Source organism: Eulemur rufifrons, chromosome 6 (assembly GCF_041146395.1).
Source record: "Eulemur rufifrons isolate Redbay chromosome 6, OSU_ERuf_1, whole genome shotgun sequence".
Classification (NCBI taxonomy): domain Eukaryota; kingdom Metazoa; phylum Chordata; class Mammalia; order Primates; family Lemuridae; genus Eulemur; species Eulemur rufifrons.
In genome coordinates this window covers 63870514-63893207 of record NC_090988.1, presented here as the reverse complement: position 1 = coordinate 63893207, position 22694 = coordinate 63870514, and the positions used below count along the sequence as shown (strand labels likewise).

At 35.5% G+C, this 22694-nt stretch overlaps 1 protein-coding gene across 1 annotated transcript in view; it reads right to left on the bottom strand.

The window, feature by feature from the left end:
• Positions 1-277: 277 nt before the first annotated feature.
• Positions 278-22694, bottom strand: part of FAR1 (fatty acyl-CoA reductase 1) — a 35288-nt gene continuing 12871 nt past the window's right edge. Inside the window, exons 4-11 of the mRNA XM_069469614.1 lie at positions 20470-20647; positions 19502-19546; positions 19261-19379; positions 18256-18323; positions 16579-16750; positions 8941-9070; positions 1950-2077; positions 278-440 (exon numbers count right to left, since the gene is read on the bottom strand). Of these exons, the coding sequence (XP_069325715.1) occupies positions 278-440; positions 1950-2077; positions 8941-9070; positions 16579-16750; positions 18256-18323; positions 19261-19379; positions 19502-19546; positions 20470-20647 (1003 nt within the window). The remainder of the gene's footprint in view (positions 441-1949; positions 2078-8940; positions 9071-16578; positions 16751-18255; positions 18324-19260; positions 19380-19501; positions 19547-20469; positions 20648-22694) is intronic.

The following is a 22694-nucleotide window of genomic DNA, read 5'->3' as shown; positions in this document are numbered from 1 at the left end:
CCCTGCCCTCACCCCACCCTTTTTGTCCAGGGATCAAAATGTTAAGTCATGGTTTTGGTGGCTATTATAGATTTGAGCTGGCATACCACAGTGTATTCACTAGGTTTTATGAGCATAAACATTAAAATGTTACACAAAATGTACCATAATTTACTCCACACTCCGATCTAAGATGGTTTAATGTCTTGACAAAAGGTGAGATGACTTAAGTACATTTTACATTTTGTGCATTTAGACCACCATATGCATAGATGTTCTAATGCTAAATTCTTGGTCTTCAGTATCTCATAGTGCTGGATGCTCGGAAGTATGACAGAAACTTGTAACACAGACTAACCACAAAGTACCAGATGTTTCTTGCCATTTGCGACCTCGCAATAAAAATGCGCCAGATGAGGATCACAAGGATAGTATTAAAACCGTAACGTATGTTCCGCAACCTGGAAAACAAATCAAGAGATGTGTCAGACAGTATTTTCTCAAATAAAATCTTGTTGGATGACAGCTAATTAATACTTAGTTTTTAATCTAATCAAAGCTTAAATCCATATTGATTTGAAACTTGTTTAAAAACTAAACTAGAAGCCCTTAAATTAGAAAGTTAGCAAAATCCAAACAAACCTGATTGTATATTCCGGGCAGCAGTACATCAAACAATATAGTACCTCTATTAACAATGAACACAGTAATGTCTTTCCTAACAGTATATTTGCTATACAAACTTCAACAACTACTACTGAGCATCCTCTGTGAGCCCACTACTGTGCTAGGCATCAAATATACTATAGGTAAAACAGATATGTCCCTTGAACTTTTGGAGCTTCCTATTTAATCTAAAAAGGTTTTATTCATTATGTACATCACAGTACAGACAAAATATAATAAACCTTTTTTGACATCTTTAGTTGCTTACAAGTTGTCAGACAAGTGAAATTACTCCTGCAGTTATAGCTGACAGACACATAAGCAAAGGCCAACTGGACAAGTCCTCATCCAAGAATAAAACATAGCATTAGCTCTATAGAGCAGGACCTTCTCATTCTCAAAGAGTAACATTCACACGTTACCCAGTTCATGTTTCAAACATTTTCATGGTTTCTGATAGTGTCTGAAAGGAATATAAACCTTTAAACATATAATGTCACATAAATTCCATTAAATTCGATAGGAACGATATGTAGAGAAAAGAACTTTGAATAGAATTCAAAAGATCAATATTCCTGTTTGCTCTCCCACTTAATACAATATGGCTTAGGCAAATACAACTTCCCTAAGCCTCAACTTCCTCATCTATACTTCTGCCTGCCCTGCAAAGTCTTATAGAGTTGTGAGGCATAAGAGGGATAATAATGTGAAAGCCTTAAAAACTGTTATAAATATATTATGAAACAGCACAAATAAAAGAGATCATCATTAAAATTATCTGTATCTCTGAATGATGGATTATCAGTGATTTTTCCTCTTCTATTTTCTGAGATTAAAAAAAAACCCAGCATGTATTACTTTTATAAAGAGACTAAGGAAATTATAACTCTATTTTACAAACAAAGAAAAATTCTATGCTGAATGATGTATTGTTATATCTCTTCTTTCAAAGATTATTTGAGTAGGATAAAAAAGCTTTAAATAAATTACCTACAGCTTAAAATACATATTTATTTTCTCCCAAGACCTTTGCTTTTTTAGTAGCAATATAAGAAAAGGTAATAGTAATTTTTAAAACTCAATTTCACCTGAACTTTATACTAAGGAATAGATGAAGACATTAAGTTTCAACAATCTTGGGCTAAATCAATACTATCACAGTTCCAGTCCAAAGGTAAGTACTTTTCCCAAATATAAAAGATCATTAGCAATATCTTTTATTCAATATACCAGTTTACCCCCCAAAATTACATAATGCTTAATACAGAAGATAAGATACAATCAAACCTATGCATCAAACTCACTTGTTCAGATGTTTTCTAGCTGCTGGGAGGCCAGACATTTCTTCATTCAATACATATTTCTTAGTTCCCATACAGTAGTTCTCTATATATTCTGCCCAATGTAACTGTCGTACATCAATATTGAAGGTCTACATTAACAAAAGAATTATTGGTTACTTTCCTAATTTTTTTCACACCCAATAAGAATTCATATTTTTGGCCGGGCGCGGTGGCTCACGCCTGTAATCCTAGCACTCTGGGAGGCCGAGGTGGGTGGATCGTTTGAGCTCAGGAGTTCGAGACCAGCCTGAGCAAGAGCGAGACCCCATCTCTACTAAAAATAGAAAGAAATTATATGGACAGCTAAAAAATATATATAGAAAAAATTAGCCGGGCATGGTGGTGCATGCCTGTAGTCCCAGCTACTCGGGAGGCTGAGACAGGAGGATCGCCTGAGCCCAGGAGTTTGAGGTTGCTGTGAGCTAGGCTGACGCCACGGCACTCACTCTAGCCTGGGCAACAGAGTGAGACTCTGTCTCAAAAAAAAAAAAAAAAAGAATTCATATTTTTTCTAAAGGCCAATTAAAATGACATGATTATAAAATATTAAATACAGAATTAACTTTTAAAATCTTACTGCTACTCATAAAAAAGTTCTTATTCCTATTTCATACCTTCCATTAAACACAAAAACACCTGAGAAGATAATCTGGAAACTCATGTCAGCATTTAAAGAGAATTAGGTTAAATGTTAAGGAGAAAGAAGCCTTTGCCATTTTTTAATAAAAGACAAAATTCTATTGTCCAAATAGATCTATACATTTTTCTCTACTTTATGCACGTATTGATGTTTACTTCCACTTCCTATTTGTCTGCAGTCTCTCCTCTCTTCCTGTATAATCTGCATACCACACAAACCAATTTTCCTAGGCAATACTTTTGACATGGAGAGAAAATATGTTACTGAAAGCTGGCTTAGAGGTTTAGATAACCGTTACTAGACCATTTGATGAAAAAGGTAGGTGAATCCAGTAGAGAAAGACTTCAGAAATGCTACTTTACGGAAAAATAAGAGGACTATGCACTGTTCAGTGCTCCTCAGCACACAGATACTTTTATTTGGAGTAACAAAGAGATTATTTACTATATACTATCACTTACCTAAAAATAGTAAATCCTAGGGTGAAAAAAATGTTATTATAAATAAATCATTAAAATATGAAATACAATAACCCTGCATTAAAATGGAAATTTGACTGGAATTAACATAGGAGATATTATGAGAAGGTATACATGCGTATTATTGGGAGTCCCACAGCAAGAGTGAACAAAAATGGGACAGAAGCAGCATCTGAGAAGACAATGCCTGGAAAGTTTTCAAAAACATTGAGACACCAAGCCACAAATTCAAAGCACACATATTTCACACACAAACACATATCTAGACATATGAGAATAAGTCAGAAAAAGGTCATATAGATTGTCTCCGAAAGAACAACTATTAGACTATCAACTTCTCAACAGAAACAAATGGTAGTCAAAAGACTATGAGTGTTTTCCAAGTACTCAATGAAAATAACTGCTAACACAAAATTCTATACCGGTGTAAATATCTTTGAAAAATAAAGATGTTTCCAGAAGAATAAAAACAGAATATCTGATATTAGCAGAAAATCCACGCTAAAGGGCATTTAGGCAGAAGGAGATTGATTTCAGGCTGAAGTTGGGAGATGGAGGAAGAAATGACAAGTAATAAAAGGACGATTATGCTGGTAAATCTGTACAAATTATATATTGCAAAGATTGCAATAAAAATAATAGCATGTGAGGTTTAACATATATATAGAATTAAAATATATAACAATAATAACAGATAGGTGCTGGTCCTTCATTATCTGAGAAAAGATGGAAGTATCAATTTATATTAAACCTTGCTAAATTAAAGAAGGATACTATAATCTCTAGAGTAATCTACTGAAATAATTGAAAAAGAATATATTTCTAGGCACTTAATATAGACGGTAAAACATGACATTATTAAAAAAATCTAAAAGAAAGCCAAGAAGAAAGAAAAAAGAAGTTAAAACAAGTGTGACTAACAGATTTAAATTCAAAAATTAACAGTACTTACATTATGGATTAATTCCCCAATTAAGGGTAAAAACGGTCAGACTGGGAAAAAAACTACATGCTACTTATAAGACACATATCTTATCTAAAAGATAAGATACAGAATGGTTGAAAACAAAAGGACAGAGAAACACACCATATCTTTTTTTTTTTTTGAGACAGACTCTTGCTCTGTTGCTGGGGCTAGAGTATAGTGGTGTCATCATAGCTCACTGCAACCTCAAACTCGTGGGCTCAAGTGATCCTCCTGCGTCAGCCTCCCAAGTAGCTGGGACTATAGGCATGCACCACCACGCCCCGGCTAAGTTTTCAATTTTCTTGTAGAGAAGGGATCTCACTCGTGCTCAGGCTGGTCTCAAACTCCTAACCTCAAGCAATCCTCCTGCCTCAGCCTCCCAAAGTGCTAGGATTATAGGTATGAGCTACTACGCCTGACCCATACCATACATTTCTACCAGCAATGTATGAAGATGCCCATTGCCCAGGGTTAGCATTTTTGAAATTTGGTAAGTTGTAAATAATATCTCAGTCTAATTTTATTTTGCATTTCTGTTATTATAAGGCTGAATCTTTTCGAATGGTTAAGAATCATTTTCTGTAAACTGTTTATCTCTCTAGTCCACTTTTCAATAGGTTTATTGACTTTTCCCACTATTTTTACATAAGAATTTTATATATAGTAGGGAATGCATACTAAAATCATATTGAGATACCATTATATACTACCAAAGTGGCAAAAATTAAAACTTAAAATTAAAATGCCAAGTGCTGTGGAGGACGTAGATTAACAGGAACTCTCATACACGGACACTTGGAATATAAACTGATACAACCACTTTGGAAAACTGTTTGGCATTTTTCTACTAAATTGAACATATGAATACCCTATGTTATTCTATTTCTAGGTATATAGCCTACACAAATGTGTGCATATGGGCACAAAAAATGTTCATAGGAGAATTAGCTCTAATAGCTAAAAACTGGAAATAACTCAAATGTCTATCAACAGAAGAATGAAAAAATACCGTACGATACCATTTGTGTAAAGTTACGAATGAATGGAACTAATACTTAGTGTTAGAATTCAAGATAGCTGCTACTTTTGGGAAGACAGAGGAGGTGGGATTGGGAAAGGGCATGAGGAGGACTTCTGAGGGTAATAATATTCTACTTCTTCACCTGGTTGTTCACTTTCTATTAATAGTAATCCATTGAGCAGTATGTGTTATGCATGGGGGGAGATAGGAAAGGAGAAAGTAAGGAATCAGCAGAAGCCACAAATCTTTCACCTGAGAATATCTGTATGACCCTGGTGGCTTAGTTCTGCTTTGAAGGCTGCAGGCAGAAAAGAAGACTGACTATAAAGCCTGTGACCCATAAGTTAAGGACTCTTATGGAATATCTCTGCAAAAAGATAAGAACCTAAAAAGCTATTACTATATCCTCAGAGTAAGGGTGAAAAAAGTAAACTCACCACACACAGAAGTGGGCAGAGAAACAGCTCACTTCAGGACTTTTGTCATTCAGAATCAGTAGGTAGAATGGACTAGATCTGCACTGTCCAATATGGTGGCCACAAGCCAAATGTGCCTCTCTGGCACTTAATATGTGGCTAGTCCAAACTGAGATATGCTGTGGAGTGTAAAATGCATACTGCGTTTCTAAGGCTCAGTATGAAAAGCAGAAAGTAAAATATCCTTTAAATAACTTTAGATTTTTTATATGCTCAAATAATATATTTGATATATTGGGTTAAATAAAACATATTATCGGCCGGGCGTGGTGGCTCACGTCTGTAATCCTAGCACTCTGGGATCGTTTGAGCTCAGGAGCAAGAGCCAGACCCAGTCTCTACTAAAAATAGAAAGAAATTAGCTGGACAACTAAAAGTATATATAGAAAAAATTAGCCGGGCATGGTAGTGCATGCCTGTAGTCCCAGCTACTCGGGAGGCTGAGGCAGAAGGATTGCTTGAGCCCAGGAGTTTGAGGTTGCTGTGAGCTAAGCTAATGCCACAGCACTCTAGCCTGGGCAACAGAGCGAGACTCTGTCTCAAAAAAAAAAAAACATATTATCAAAATAAAAAGATTAAGTGGGAAGAGAAAGGAAGATGGCACTGGGAGGATAAAAAAAAAAAAAAAAAACTCCTTTGAGAAACTGTAATCATGAACCAGATCTAGTCTATTTAAGGCCTACATTCACCTGAGTTATGCTAAAAACCGAACCATATTTTAAATGGGTCCTGGCTTGTTAATGCCATCTGGCTGGTTAACTAGACTACTGGTAGAAGAAAAGGCAAATCTTTATTGAAAAACTACAATTTCAACCTAGTCCTTAAAAAACTTCCCAAAGAAATCCTCAAGGAATATGAGTTTACAGTCAAACAAGTAATAATAAAAAACAAAGAAATAAGGTACCATGAGTGAGACCCAGCTCAAACAACAGACAGCAGAAACAGGTGCTGCAAATCCTTTAGAAATTTAAATTATTGGAAACAGAATTTAAGAAAAGAAATTCTAGAGACTATGTAAGAAATATCTATAAAATCTGAAGAATAAAGTTTCCAAAAATGAAAATATAATAACTGAAACTCTAAATTCAATTGGATGGTTTAGACACAGCTGACAGATTGTCATAGAATCATAAATCATCTAGATTTTAGCCCAGAAACAAAGAGATACAAAATATGAAATTAAGGTTAAAAACCTGGAGGATAGAATGACCTAACATATGCTAGGAATTCTGAAGTAGATAAGAGAATGACGAATAGACAATATTTGAATAAACAATGGCTATTTCCCCTAAATTGCTAAAAGACATCAAACTTCAGACTCAGAAAGCCCAACCCAAGCAAGGTAAATTTTTAACAATTACATCCAGACACTTTCATAGTAAAACTGTAGAACACCAAACATAAAGAGAAAATTGAAAAGGAGTCAGGAATAACATATCAGCTAGACAAGAAGGGCAAATTACTGACTTCTCAACAGCAACAACATAAGACAGAATACATAAAAAGAACACTATTTTTTTTTTTTTTTTTTTTTTTGAGAGAGGGTCTCACTCTGTCACCCAGGCTGGAGTACAGTGGCATGATCATAGCTCACTGCAGCCTCAACTCCTGGGCTCAAGTGATCCTCCTGTCTCAGCCTCCCAAGTAGCTGGGACTACAGGCACGTACCATTCCTCTTGGCTAATTTTTCTTTTTTGTAGAGACAGGGTTTTGCTATGTTGCTCAGACTGGTCTCTAACCCCTGGCTTTAAGCAATCCTCCTGCTTCAAGCAATTCTCCCACTTCAGCCTCCCAAAGTGCTCACAGGCATGAGCCACCGCATCCAGCCTAAAAAGAACACTATTTTTAATGTGCTAAAACCATGTTCTAAAACCAAGGGTGGACCAGGTGCGGTGGCTCACACCTGTAATCCTAGCACTCTGGGAGGCCGAGGCGGGTAGATTGCTCGAGCTCAGGAGTTCGAGACCAACCTGAGCAAGAGCCAGACTCCATCTCTACTAAAAATAGAAACAAATTAGCTGGACAACTAAAAATATATATAGAAAAAATTACCCGGGCATGGTGGCACATGCCTGTAGTCCCAGCTACTCAGGAGGCTGAGGCAGAAGGATTGCTTAAGCCCAGGAGTTTGAGGTTGCTGTGAGCTAGGCTGATGCCACAGCACTCTAGCCCGGGCAACAGAGTGAGACTGTCTCAAAAAAATAAAAATTAAAAAATTAAAAAAAAAAAATAAAACCAAGGGTGAAATAAAGACATGTCAGACCATCAAAAACTGAGAGTCCACTATGAACAGACCCCCTACTAAAGCATATTCTGGTATTCTGGATGTATTTCGGGCAGAAAGAAAATGATCATAAGGAGAAAATATGACAGCAATGATATATATATATATCATATTTTCATATATATATTTTCTCCTTATGATTTACTATATATATAGTTAAATCTAAATAAAAACTGAGTAGAGTAAAAAAATAATAATCTCTAATGATAGGGTTTAAATAGGGAAATAAAGTATTGTACAACCAAATAAGTTACTGAGAGTGGTAATCATAGCTAAAACATTTAAAGCTTCTAAATATTACACCATTAAGAAGGAGGCTATAGACATTGCTTAACTTAGTCTGTGTTAAGTATACATGTTAAAATATCTAGGATAGCTTCAAAAAGAATACACACGAAGAATTTAAGTTTCAAACTAGCAAAGGCTGAAATACGGAATGATAAAAAAGTTCATGAAAAACAATTTCTTAGAGGAGGTTTTTCTCAAAACTCAGAGAAAACAAAATGTTTGAAGGAAAAACATATGAAGTTAAAGTTTCCTTTGAACCCTACGTTGAGGGAAAAAGGAATTAACGTTTGAATCATACCTGGAAAATACCTTTGCTACTCTAAAATACCTAAAGTATAAATTTTAAGATAATTTTGGGGGTGGGGGGAGGGGATGGGTGTATGCCTACACAATGAGTGCATTGCGCACTGTTTGGGGAATGATAACGCTTGAAGGTGCTGACTCGGGAAAGGGGGGATGGGGAAGGGAGGGATATATACCTACATGATGGGTGCAACGCGCACTATCTGGTGAACAGACACGCCTGGAGCTCTGACTTGGGGGGAAAGGCGGTACATGGGCAACGTATGTAACCTGCAATTCTGTATCCCCCATAAGAATAAGATGAAATAAAAAAAAAAAATAATAATAATTTTATTATATCACCAATTATCATTGAAGCTTTAATGAGAGATTATAAATAGATCAATGACTTTCTTATTACATAATGGTTGTAGAAAATATCCATTTCTCCGGTTGCCAATGGTTCTCTACTTAGTATGCTACTTATTTCCTAATATAGAACAGAAAATGCTTACCTTTTTATCTTCAGGGTTTAATTGATTCATTAACATATTGACATTGTCAGTATTCCAAACCCAAGAATTACTTGTGAAATATTCAAGAAACACCATAACTTTGTGAAGACGAGTTATTGTTTTCATCATCCTGTATTGTAAGAAAAATTGACAGATTCATATTTTATATAGATTAGAAAAAAATCCCATTACCACCCAGGGTACCAGGTTCCCCCAATATAGACATCAACATTAAAATTATAATACATAATTCAATAAGTATAACAAATCAGCAGGGCATAAGAATATTTCTGCATCTTGGAAGAACATTTTATAAATCCAAAATTAAAAGAAAATTTTTTGGAAGCAGCAGCCAATGAACTTAATACTGTCTAAACAGAGCGCCACTGATACATGGAATTAATTCTCAAAGGATATGCAATACTCTCAAGGTCATTTCTATATAAAATACTAAATAAGCAAATAAATGGATGCAATTAATATTTCCTTGCTTTTTGTTCCTTTAACTACATTTTAGTTCATAGCTGCATTTACTAAGATTTTCTGTGAATTCATTACATGCTGTGTTATATTATAATCCCAACTCTTCAGCATCACTAAAGCAAAGTGCATACAGAAATATTCGTTTGCCATTTAATCAACTCTAATTTTAAAAAACAAAAACTTTCTCTAACACTGATGGGTACTACTCTTGATCATCTGGATGTGCTGTGAAATCAATGACTCATGATGAAAACTTTCCAAAACAGATACTCATATTCCCATACCCCACCAATATCCATCTTTATAGAAATAAGGGAGTGTAGTACGTTTTTTGTTTCTTTTTAAAAGAGTAAAGAGCTTAAATCTTTTTTTTTTTTTGTTGTTGTTGTTGAGACAGAGTCTCACTTTGTTGCCCAGGCTAGAGTGAGTGCCGTGGCGTCAGCTTAGCTCACAGCAACCTCAGACTCCTCGGCTTAAGCGATCCTACTGCCTCAGCCTCCCAAGTAGCTGGGACTACAGGCATGCGCCACTATGCCCGGCTAATTTTTTTTATATAGATTTTTAGTTTTCCATATAATGTCTTTCTATTTTTAGTAGAGACGGGGTCTCGCTCAGGCTGGTCTCGAACTCCTGACCTTGAGCGATCCACCCGCCTCGGCCTCCCAGAGTGCTAGGATTACAGGCGTGAGCCACCGCGCCCGGCCGAGCTTAAATCTTTAAATTTGCCATTTTATACATCATGGCTTGCTGTAAGTCATTGATATCATAACACTAACCCAAGCAGTAACATCTATAAAATAATAACTACCTATGATAAGTAGGGAAAGGGAAGAAAGAACTTTTTGAAACAAAACACACACCCCAGACTCGCAACTTCTGAAAACAGAAAAATAATGTGTGGAGAAATACTTTAAAGAATTTCATTTATGGCCGGGGGTGGTGGCCCACGCCTGTAATTCTAGCACTCTGGGAGGCCGAGGCAGGAGAATCGCTCGAGGTCAGGAGTTCGATACCAGCCTGAGCAAGAGCAAGAGCCTGTCTCTACTAAAAATAGAAAGAAATTAGCTGGACAACAAAAAAATATATATATAGAAAAAAATTAGCCAGGCATGGTGGCGCATGACTGTAGTCCCAGCTACTTGGGAGGCTGAGGCAAAAGGATTGCTTGAGCCCAGGAGTTTGAGGTTGCTGTGAGCTAGGCTGACACCATGGCACTCTAGTCCGGGCAACAGAGAAAGACTCTGGCTCAAAAAAAAAAAAAAAAAAATTTCATTTATATTCCCACAAGGATTAGCATTGTATGTAGTTTAGAAACCCCCAAATTAGGGGCTTTAAAAATGGGGGACGTGGAAGAAAATTAGAACACGAGAAATAAGGGAAAAATCAAAACCCTTATTAGCTAAGCAATTCTGATAGCACATTCAATACATTTAGAAAGAAACTCTGAATCAAGAATACTGGAGAAAATGAAGCAGTATAGACTATGTAAAGAAACAAATATAGTTCATCCAATAAAGTAATTTCAAAATAAAAGCTCCATTAAACACAAAAAGAATTATCACCATCAAAGGCTATTTCTGGACAGGAATAGTTCATACAGATAAAAAGCACTTGGGGGGAAAAAGATGTGCTGATTTTAGAAAAGAAGAGACTAGGCAATTTTTTTGCCCTAAAAACCAAAAAGACATAACAATTTGTAACTAAATCAATACACACTATCACAGCCAGTATAGTATACTTGAATCTCTCTCTCTCAAACACATAGTTAACAAGGTTTTCCACATATTTCTTATTAAAAAGCTTTTCTTCTTAACACCTTTTGCACTGACAATTCTCACCTAATCTTATTTTCAGATTAATTCAAATAAGAGAATTATCCTAAAATCCATCACTGGTTTAGCCATTCAAAAAATAATTGGGGGGAAGAAATTTGAAAGGCCATACATTTGTGTGAAATTTATAGAATATTTAAAAAGCAACAAAAATACTGGATTGAATACCATGCAGTAATAAAAAGAAACACAAATCTTTGCACCATTACTCCTTGGTTAAACATGCCATAGAGCAGATACTTGTGCCTACATTGCCATGCATGTTCAGAGTATTTTATTTATTCTCTATTATGGCAACCTTCAAAAACTAATCACTCACAGTCTTTTAGAGTAGGGCAAGATCTTAATGATGATCTAGTCCAGGGTTTCTCAACCTTGGCACTACAGATATTTTGGGTCAGATAATTCTTTGTTGTGAAGGGCTGTCTTGTGCACTGTAAGGTGTTTGACAGCATGCCTGGTCTCTACCCACCAGATTCCAGTAGCACCTCCCCACCCAGTTGTGGTAACTAAAAATACCTCTAAACATTGTCAAATGCCTCCAGTTGAGAATCACACAGATGAAAAATATCAGGTTCAGAGAAGGTAAGTTAGAGAGAATTAAGCTAAGTAACAGAAACACAAGACCATGAAGACATTTGTTTCGATGTTTTTAACAGGGATAAAATGTCTACTGTATTTTAAGAGCTGAGTGAATAATTTATACTGCTTCTGCATGCAATAACATCATGTATCCTTGATCCCAATGACTACTAACCAAGAATCCATATGATGTATATCTATCTGTGTTGTCCTTTTTATAATTATGTCAAGATAAACAGCGAGTCAGATTTTTATCTAGCTGACACTCAGAATAATGTAAATAAGTAAAATGGACACTATAAATGACATTACTGACACCAGTTTCATGTAGAATTAGGCATTATATTGAGCCAATATAAAGTGTACAGCCCAGAACCTTGCTCAGTAAATATTGGAACAAATTAAATAATATAAATTTTAAGACTTTGGTATATAACATTTATAAAATTGCCTAAATAAAAAATCTTTATGTCCCTTGTTACTTTTAGACTATAAGCTCCCAGATGTCAAGGATTAGTCCTGCTCTGATATTTAGAAAGCCTTACACAGGGCAACCTCAGGTAATATGCCCTATTTGAAATGGGGAAGATTTTAATTTCCACAGGTGCCTATGATATTATCTCCCATCCTACATACTCACCTATAATGCTACCCTATCTTCCCATCGATAGGTGTAGGTGATTTATAGCCAACAGAATGAAGTGAAAGTGACACGGTGTGACTTCCGAGGCTAGGTCAGAAAAGGTGACAGAGGTTTCTGCCTTGTTCCTGTGCTACTCACACTTGGAGCCTCAGTCACCTTGTACACTGTTCTGAGGCTGCCAGGCTACTCAAACTAGTTCACGTGTGGAGAGACCACATGGAGAGACTCTGAGACAATGTGAAGAGAGAAAGATGCCCGGCCACCTTTGCTGCTCCGTCCCTTCCTCCCCTTGACACTCCCCTCCACAGTGTACCTGCTCCAATTCCTGTCTGACTGCAGCTACTTGAAAGACCTTGAACCAGAACCACCCAGCCATGCCTTTTGAGAATTTCTAACCCACAAAAATAGTGACACACGAAATGATTGTTGTTTTAAGACACTAAATTTGAGGTGATTTGTTATGAAGCAGATAATAGTAACAGATCTTAATACTGGGAGTGAGGAGCTACTGTGATAAAAACCTAAAACATGTGGTGTTGGCATTAGGATCAGGTAGTAGACAAAACCTGTAAGGCCCTTGAGACCATCGTGAAACTTGAAAGGACCAGGAAAATATTGTTAGCGAAAGCCTTAAAAGGGCTTTGAGGAAGCTGTTGGGGAAGCTGTTGGTGAGGTGTGTCTGTCCCTCTCCCCCTACCCCCAGCCCCTTGAAGGGAGGAAAATATTTTTGGAAGTGGAAGTAGCATGGAAGCTAGAAAGAGTACCTAATAAACTTAATGATCTAGCCAAGATTTCCTGAAAGAGGACAAAGATGATCTTATGAAATGAACTATTTGTTTGAGTGGCATTTGGAGGAAATGTAAAATGACAGGCAGGAATTCCTTAAGAAATCGTTTCTGTGCATAGATCAGATCCAGGTGGGGATGTTGTTAAGACCTTAGAAAGACCTAAAGCAGTGCCTCATAAAATCTTTCAGACAAAAGGCTCTCTCTCTTCTGTGACATGTGTCACAGAAACTCTTGTTTAAAAGGCAGGATCTAAGAGTCTAAGGATCTAAGACCTAAGGGTGTTGTCCCATAGAAACTTCCTGCTTCAAAGATATGTGTGCGTATAGCTTTGGTCTAATGGAGTAGATTCTTTTAAAATAGATACACTAGAAACAATTTCTAAAGTGATTGTGTCGGTTTACACGTAAAAGGACAGAGAGAATACAAAATAAAGAGAGGCTTCTATATCAAGGGTCAGCAAACCAGGGCCTACGCACCAAATCCAGCCCGCCACCTGTTCCTGTAAATAAAATTTCACTGAACATAGTCATGCTCATTTATTTACATATTATCTATGTCTGCTTTCATTCTTTAACAGCAGAGTTGAGTAGTTGCAGGAGAAACCATATGGCCTGCAAAACCTAAAATGTTTACTTATATGGCCCTAATTTACAAAAAAAGTTTGCCAATCCCTGCCCTGGGCTCCTAACCTTTTATGGGTAGGAAACAGGATAAGAAGGCTACTCAGCTGCACATATAGGCCACTTTTTATGGAAAAAGCAGGATAACTCAGAGGGCAGAGCCAAGAGCCTCAGGGAACTTCTGGAGAGTAAGACCGAGGCCCTAATCAAGAAATCATCAACGCATACCTGACTGGAATTCAGAACTGTTATGGACCAGTGTTTGCTATATGCCTCTCATTTACTCTCTTTTTGAACAAGACTGTCTAAAGCCATTATCCTATCCTTGTCTCACCATCATATGATAGGAGTATCGGCAGCCAGTAACTTGTTGCTTTAGTTCACAGCTTTCCAGATGAATACTTGAAGAACTATACTTGAAGACCTATGCCTGCAAAACCATTCCTAAAGAGCCTCATCTGCAACTGGATCAGATTTACATGACAAAACCCTGGCTTCGAACTGATGCCACAGGGATCTTGGGGGAAAGAAGCAACGGTATTTTCCATGTGAGAGGAATTGTTTTGGCCAGAAGGTTGACTGTAACAGATTGAACTTTTCAAAATTGACTGCAACAACACCTTTCATCTTACTTGTTCATTTATAACATGATATTGACCATTCTCTAAATCCCCTTTCCTTAAATCTAGGAAGATCTGTGACTCCCTTGTGACTAGAAGAATGAGGCAAGTGATGCTGCATGACTTTCATAGATAGGTAAAAAAAGGCAATGTAGCTTCCACCTTACTTGGTAATATACTTTCCCTTAAAGCCTCCAGCTGCCATGTACTAAATCTAATTCCTCTAAGACTACCAGTAGTCCTAGCAAAGAACCTATATGGAGAGATCTTGACATGATATGAAGAGACAGTGACACCTGGCCCCTCGCTGCTCCACTGCCCCCTGTCTGACTGACCTGTTTCCTTCTGCTCCATTTGACCATAGTCATATGAAAAACCCCAAGCCAAAACCTCGCAGCTGACTCCTTCCCAAATTCCTGATCCAGAGAGAATAATAAATTGAAATAAGTAACAAAATGACTGTTGTTTTAAGCCACTAAGTTTGAGATGATTTGTTATGCAGCACCATCTACTCTGAACCATTTAGTAAACTTTGGCTATTTAATTGCTTTTTTTAAGTTTATTTAGCCCCCTTTCTCTGTATAAGGCGTTGTGATATATTTAATCTGTTTTCCTTTTTTGACCCAGTTTTGACTTTTCTACCCTAAATTGTGACAAGTAGTGCATTTTGTAGCTCATTCTTGAAAAACCTGAAAATACTTCTGTTCTAGAGTTGTTCAATTCAACACCTCTCACATACTTCAGTCAATTAACATATCTGATTAGGAACACCATGGACAAGTGAATCCACAGAAGATCCCTACAAGTAACTCAGATCCTGATACACTGTAACTGGCAGATACCTCACTTTTATTTTTTGAGCAGTTGACGGAAGTTCTGGAATCAGCATTTTTATACATTAATACTCAAATCCTGAACTCTCCAAAGACTCCACTGTAATGCCAATGTAGTTAAAAAATAAATAAATATTTGTATAGTACATTTCACTGTAACTGTGTGGTAAAGACAGCAGGAGAACTTTAAGTTTTGGGGGTTTCAACGAAAAAACAGAAAGAGGAAAGGCTATGACAACTATAAGAAAATAGAAAGTTTTCCATTTGTTATTAATTTTTCTTAACTATGCCATTCCCAACTTGGAAAATTAGTCAAAAACTGTAATAACCATATTATAAGCTGAATGGGCAGCTGAGATATTTCAAGTAATTTTCTAGAAGCATCCTATATTTTTCACATAAAACTGCACCATCCATTGAAAGTAAAATATTTTACCCTTAATCCCCTGTAAAAACTCATCCCTAGGTTTTTAAGAACAGAAGGGCTCAATTTCAGCTTATAATAACAATGACAACCTTGATGTAGGACATTTCCTATATTATGGGATTTCAAAGGATCAATGACCCAATAAGACGAGATCCACAGTTAGTCTCCCCAAATATCTCCAATTTCTAAGAAATGCCCTGGCATCCTGATTGTGATTGTGACTAATTAGGTTAGTAATTCTAAAGGTAAAGCTTCTGCTAGAGACTTTTTGTCTCTCCAGCAAGCTTCCACCACCTTACCAATACATAGTGTATTTACTGCTATTCTTCTTACCACGGTTTCTGACCTGTCAACCTGAGTGCAAGATCGAGCAATAACGCAGGTACTGTATGTCTGACACCCTTCCAATAATGAAGCAATAGGTTGTTGGAATAAAACTTAATATTGGGGCGCCTGAATACTTGGTTTAAAGGATTCATCTTGAAGGAATGAATTAGATAATGTCCTGTAGGAAAAATAAGCGTCAAAGCATTTTGAATATTATTTGTTATTCAGAAAAACACCTAAAGTTAGACCTAGAGTTCAATACATGACAGTAACTTATCATCCAAACGTCAGAATAAATTAGAATGACTTACAACACTACCTTTGCTTTTCTGACAAAGTCTTAAATTCAAGTCTTCTCCTTCACAAAAGGCCATTAAGCCTTATCATAAGCATAAACAAATACAGAGTTAATATGCATTTTAGTGTAAGCATGGGTTGTTTAACAGTCAGAGGAACAGATAAGACAGAGCTAGTCACCATTACCTTGGGCTTCTTCCAGTCATCCTGAGGTAGATATCATACAGGAATGCTGGGGCCTTATGGCTTACAGCAATCCAGTAATGATATAAAAGGTGATTGGAGGTTAGATTTACATTGGGCCGTCTGAAGGCCTGTTCGAGAGGATTCCTCTTGAAAGTGGAAATTACATGGTATTCTGAGGAAGAAAAGTTGTGTAACAGCTTTGATAATAACCATGTAATGAAGTTTTGAAAAAAAAAAAAAATCATGTCTTTACAAAGCAAAATATTTCACCAAAGATGTCAGAGTTTGTTCATTTAAAAAACAAACTTTTCTACCATCTATAGTAGCTAGGAGAATATGGGTATTAGACTGCTGAACTCAAGTGGTTTTAAAACTGCCAGTATTTATGAATTTTAATTAGATGAATGAATTTTTGTTAAAATTCACTCTTGAAATCCTTTTAATGTTTTACCTACGTCAGTTTACAATGTCACTTTCTATATTTCACCTCTCACGATAGCTTCTTTCTTTCTGTTCCTCTTTCCAGATTCTTATTACTGTACTTATTTAAAAAAGAAAAGAAAAATCATCATCCTTTGCTTACGCTGCTCAAATTAACACACATCTACAAGCTTAAAACAACCCCAAATTAACTTCTGCTCTAATTTCTTTCAGTTATGCAATGTCAACACAATCAAACCTAATATCATCTCTGTTAACACTTTAATGGAAAAGTATATTGAGATATTCACTAAAAATAATGCCCAACCTGATTTTTCAATAAACTTTACAACATAATAAAAAGATTATAAAAAAGCTAACTTATTTAAAGTGTTTAAATGTCCTTTAAAAATATTACTTAAAATAATTATCGTAAAATTAAAATCACTCTAGATTTTATTCTTATATGTTCTAACGTCAATCTTTAAATTGATATAAAAATGCCACAGAAAAACCCTAGGACAGATGTCATAAAAAATATACTTTAAAATCAAAATTGTTTTGTGGGGGTAACAAAAATTATTCAATTAGAGGTAAAATAAGACCTATCACTAAATCAATACCATAAATAAATTTTACTTAAAATTTACATAAATTTTATTTTAAATTTGAAAGAATCAACAATTTAAAAATGATTCAATTTCAATAGGTTTTAAATTTTACTATTCCTATTTTAGAACTAAGAACATATACACAGTACCTGCTGTGAGTCTGTAAATTTAAATAGATTTATAAAGGTTAACAGAAAATATTCTGGCAAACTGTATTCCATTTCCTAACTCCTTCATTTCTTACTCTGGGGACAACGTGACATACCAACTCTTGTGGTCAGAAATGATACTGCCTACAGACAGGCAACATCAGGACTGAGGTGCTCATCAGGGAGAAGAAAAGCACTATTCCTATGCTGCAGGCATCTATGAGGGCTGCTGCAGATGGCAGCAGAAAAAGTGCAAGGGTCAAAGAAGGATAGGGTGGAATGGGAATATACAGCAGGATATTTTTAAATTTGTGAAACATCACTAAGGACCACAACACAGTATTGGTAGATATTACTTCTAAGATGCCAATTAAAATAAGAACAAGTTGGTAACTCAGTGTCCTTAATGTCTCATGGGTATTCTAACATTAAAACTTTGGTGAACTTAAGTTCTTTAAGATTTATTCTAACATTCAAAAACACAGGTAAAATCGTACCAACTTCACCCCAGTGGAAAGGATTAGTGCTGCCTGTTGTGCAATTATACACCATGATGTTTCTTGGTCTGTAAAGACAAAGATGAAAACAATGAAACATAAAAAGAGACCAAACTTAACCAATCTAAATCTTACATAATATCCAAGTAGGAAGACATTAGGATGATGGGTACATTTCCTATACTGATTATTTTTTAAAAATTATCCTCAAAGGATTACTTTTTATATTAATGACTATTTACAACTACCCTTTCTCCCTCCCATACCAAAAAAAATTATTTATAAAAAAATACAGATTTTTTTTTCCTTTTTACACTTTTCTTCCTTGTATTAGCAGGAGTGTCTGTTTTTAAACATGAGTAAAATAACAATCTCAGCTCTTCCTGTCTCCTCGTTTTCAGAGGCTCTAGTCAAAAAAAAAGACTAAGCTCCCTTTTACCAGAAACAACATATTCAGATAATATGTAATTATTATTATAATTTTTGGGGACATAAAATACTGACTTCAAAAATAAGGGTAGTTTATTAGTTAGAAAAAAAGTTATTGGGAAGCTTAAAGTTAGGTGTTAACTATAAATGCTACTATTACCTTTTAAAATAAGTATGCTCATGGGTTGATTAAAGCTGCTCTAGTGTGCCACGTTTAATATATGTAAACCATGCTCTGTGAATTTCAGCTCTTCATATATGCCAAGTTTATACCAAGTTTTACTTTGAATTAAAAATCATCCTTGGGGAGGGCTTTTTAAAAAATTTTTTTCATTTTTAATCCCTACTGAATTTGTCCATCCTGTAGGTAGTACATGAGAATTAACATTAATTCTTCCTTACTACTGACGGGACTGCTTGCTATTGCCTATAACAACTCTTGCAGTTGGCAGGGATATTGCCTATGTATTGGTACAACAATATCAGGACTGAGGGATTAATTAACATTAGTCAGTAGCTCTGTTTTCCCTTCTCAGTTACTATGTATTTAATAAGCGACATTGTCACCTCATATACCTATTAACTCCGGAATACCAGGCTGCCGCAAGACTCGTGTTGACAACTACATCTACAGGAACAAGATCTGCAAGGGCATTGTTGGAGGCACGCATTGTTCGAAGAATTCCTTTCCCTGCCTTTGTTGAAATTAAAAACAACACCTTAAGATATATAAGCTGTAGTATATGTATATTTATATATAAAGATACACAGAAAACAGAAAAATGTATAGATTAAATAAATCAAAAGGTTTACTTACCGCAATAAAGAGACCACTTGGTCCATTAAAGTTATCAATCCATCCCTAATGCCAAAAATTAAAAAGGGGGGGAAGCTTAGAAATATTATGAAATTAAAGAGTCATTATTTGAAATCTACAACCCCAAATATATACTTGGTAGCTTTCTCCTAAAAGCTAAAAAATAGACTAGATTCAGGCCAGACTAATTCTACCAGTACCAAATAGAAGCAATCTTCCTTTGGGATCATAAATGATTGAATAAAAACATTTTCAAGGGGTAACCTACTCTTTCATTAATTATCTGCCAAGAGAGTATTATAAAAAGGAATTTATACTGGCAAATATTTTTGTTAAATTAAGCCCCTGTTTGATTTTATGCTATTTACAAATGCAGCACTCATGATTGGGAAAAATGGTAAATCCTCTTCAAAATTACTGAATAGAGGAAAACAGAATAATTGTCAAAGCAACAAAAAAGGTACTATCATTTACTAGGTTTTCCCTAAATCATTTTACCCATTGGTTTATATTTCTGCTTTCTCTCATTCCAGGAATTCACAAATACCATAAAATCCTGTTTGTTGCTATTTTTTTTAACAGCAAGTTATCACAGAAATCTCTTATAACTTTCTTAGCTTTGTGATATACACAGGGAGGGGTCTACCTCTTGGAAGGCCTGCCTCTTTTTGGTACTAAAAGGTACATAAAATCATGGTCTCCTTTGACTCAAGACAATGCCATAGCTTTTGATTTAATTTTCAGTTAGAATTTTTAAAATACTGATCTGCATTTCTATATACCCAGCATCACATTAGAAATAAAGTACCAATAAAACTATTTCTTCCTATGAATGGAGAACAGCTATGCCATGGTTAAGCCACATTCAGCAAATAATACCTGCTATTAAATAACTGCCAATTCTTTTTATATGGTTATGATTTAAAATTCCCAATTCCAATTATTTATAAAGATTTCTAGTAACTTACTGGAAAAGGTTCTTTCCAACTCGCACCAACGATTGATGGCCTTACAATCGCCACATTTAGCTTTGCTCCTTCTTGTTGTACAACATATTCTGCCAATGCTTTCGTGTATATGTATGTATTAGGTCTGTCTCCTATCAATTTTGGCATGATATCATTTACTAAGCCATCATCCATCCACCTGGTAAACAGAAAAATTGCATATAAAAATATTTCCAGAGTTTTAATGTAAAGGAGAAACCACTTAACTTTGCATATTCAAACATGTCTGCTGCTGACTCAAAAGACTTGACAATTTTTACTAAAAAAAATGCAAGTTAGTCTTGTTTTCATTAAACATCAACTATGGGCCACAATCCCTTATCTGCAATTTCTATATTCAAAAAGGTCTGAAAACCGAGAGTTCTTTCATAAACCATATGGCACATGGCAAAACCTAATTTGAAGTGATTTATAGTCTTTTTTTAAAATACTGTTTAAGTTTACATATTCATATACTTCATATGTGTTTGTTCAGAGATGCTTACCCCACATCAAGTTGGAGTTTTTTCATATTGCACAGTAAATAAATTATTTTTCCTTTCTAACGTCCAAATAAATTTCAAAACATATCTGGCCCCAAAAGTTTCAGATTAGAAATTGTAGATCTGTATATGACCATCTTACATGTTAATTATATACATTTGCAATTAATATAAAAATTCTAATAATCTAAATATTTAAGGTGAAGCACTGCAAACTGTATGCTCTGTGATTAACAAATACTAGGATAAACAATAAAAATAAATTGAGCCATGTTACAAAAATTCAATTAGCAACCTACTATAAAGTCACAAAATTCTTTCAACTCTGTCTCTCTGAAGAAATGGTCTACTCTTATCATCTGTAAAAGCAGGGTCATATACTAGGTGATGTCTATGGTCCTTCCTCATCTAAATTTCAGATTCTGATGTTACATACTTGTTTTCAGATACTTTTTCCTTCTTGTCTATAATGCTAGGCATACAAGCAGACTTAGTATACTGTCACACTCTAATGATACTCATACTAACTGATACAGAAGCATAAAATGGAGATTATCAAGATAAATTTCCTTCTGTATAGGGAAGTACTTTTTGTACATGGAAGGACAAGAACATTAATTAAATTGAAGGGAGACTGCTACCAAACTTAGGAAAAATTCCACAGTGCAGATGAGTTTTGAAAAATGGAAGGGACAGTTGATACATGAGGCAGAAAAAAAACTGCCTAAACTGAAGAGAGACTTTAGCCAATAAGCCCTATCAGTAGTTACCCTATCATGAGTTACTCTAAAATTATCTACTAGCTAGATTACTTTGTAAGCAAGAAGAGGAGATAATAACATTAGGTTACAAGCTCTTTCTTAGTTCCTTAGATGTTTGCATATACCAATGTTAATGAGAAAAAAAGTACATTACTTCATTAACTTCCACATTCAACTTTTCCCAGAAATATTAAACACTTCTGTCTATTGACCTACAAGAAAACGAAGTAGATTTGGGGATCACATAAGAAACTGAGTCAGAACATTGAAATCAGGGAATTTCCTGATTAGCAGGAAAGCCTTAAAGAAAGGACTGCATGGTTATTTTAGAAGGAATTAGCAGATGATAACTAAGGAGTCAAAAGTGGACGGAATCTCTGGGACAAAAGGAGACTTAAGGGAGACAGAAAAGAATAAAGGAGGAAATGGCCCAAAGATACTATATGAGAATTAACAAATATATGAAGATATAGTAGACACTGGAATGTTTGTATAATTGTAGTCTATGAAAGAAAAAGGACCCCTCTTTTTCTTTTCTTTTTTCTTTTTGCTCTGATTCTTGTTTCTTGGATGGGAAAGCACAGGCTAAAGCAAACGAGAACTGGACCATGGTATATGTATACTTCACTCAATCCCTATCCAACAATACTCATATTTTTCATGTAATAATTGCTGACAAGATCCTAGGCCTCAGAAAGATTATAAATAATAACACAAAGAGTATGAATAATACTCTGACTAATGACTACTCTGATTCCCTAATAAGTAAAGGCCCCTCTATAGATATACTTCACTGGGCGAGGGGGGAGAGTAATTCTGTAATAAACTAGAACCTTGCTGTTAAACAGGCAGTCATTGTCTCCACAGGTATTGGGTGTTAGCACTGATTCCCTGAAAAACACAGCTCTTGTTTTTCTGAGGGTAAGTTGTTCTGAGGCCTTCC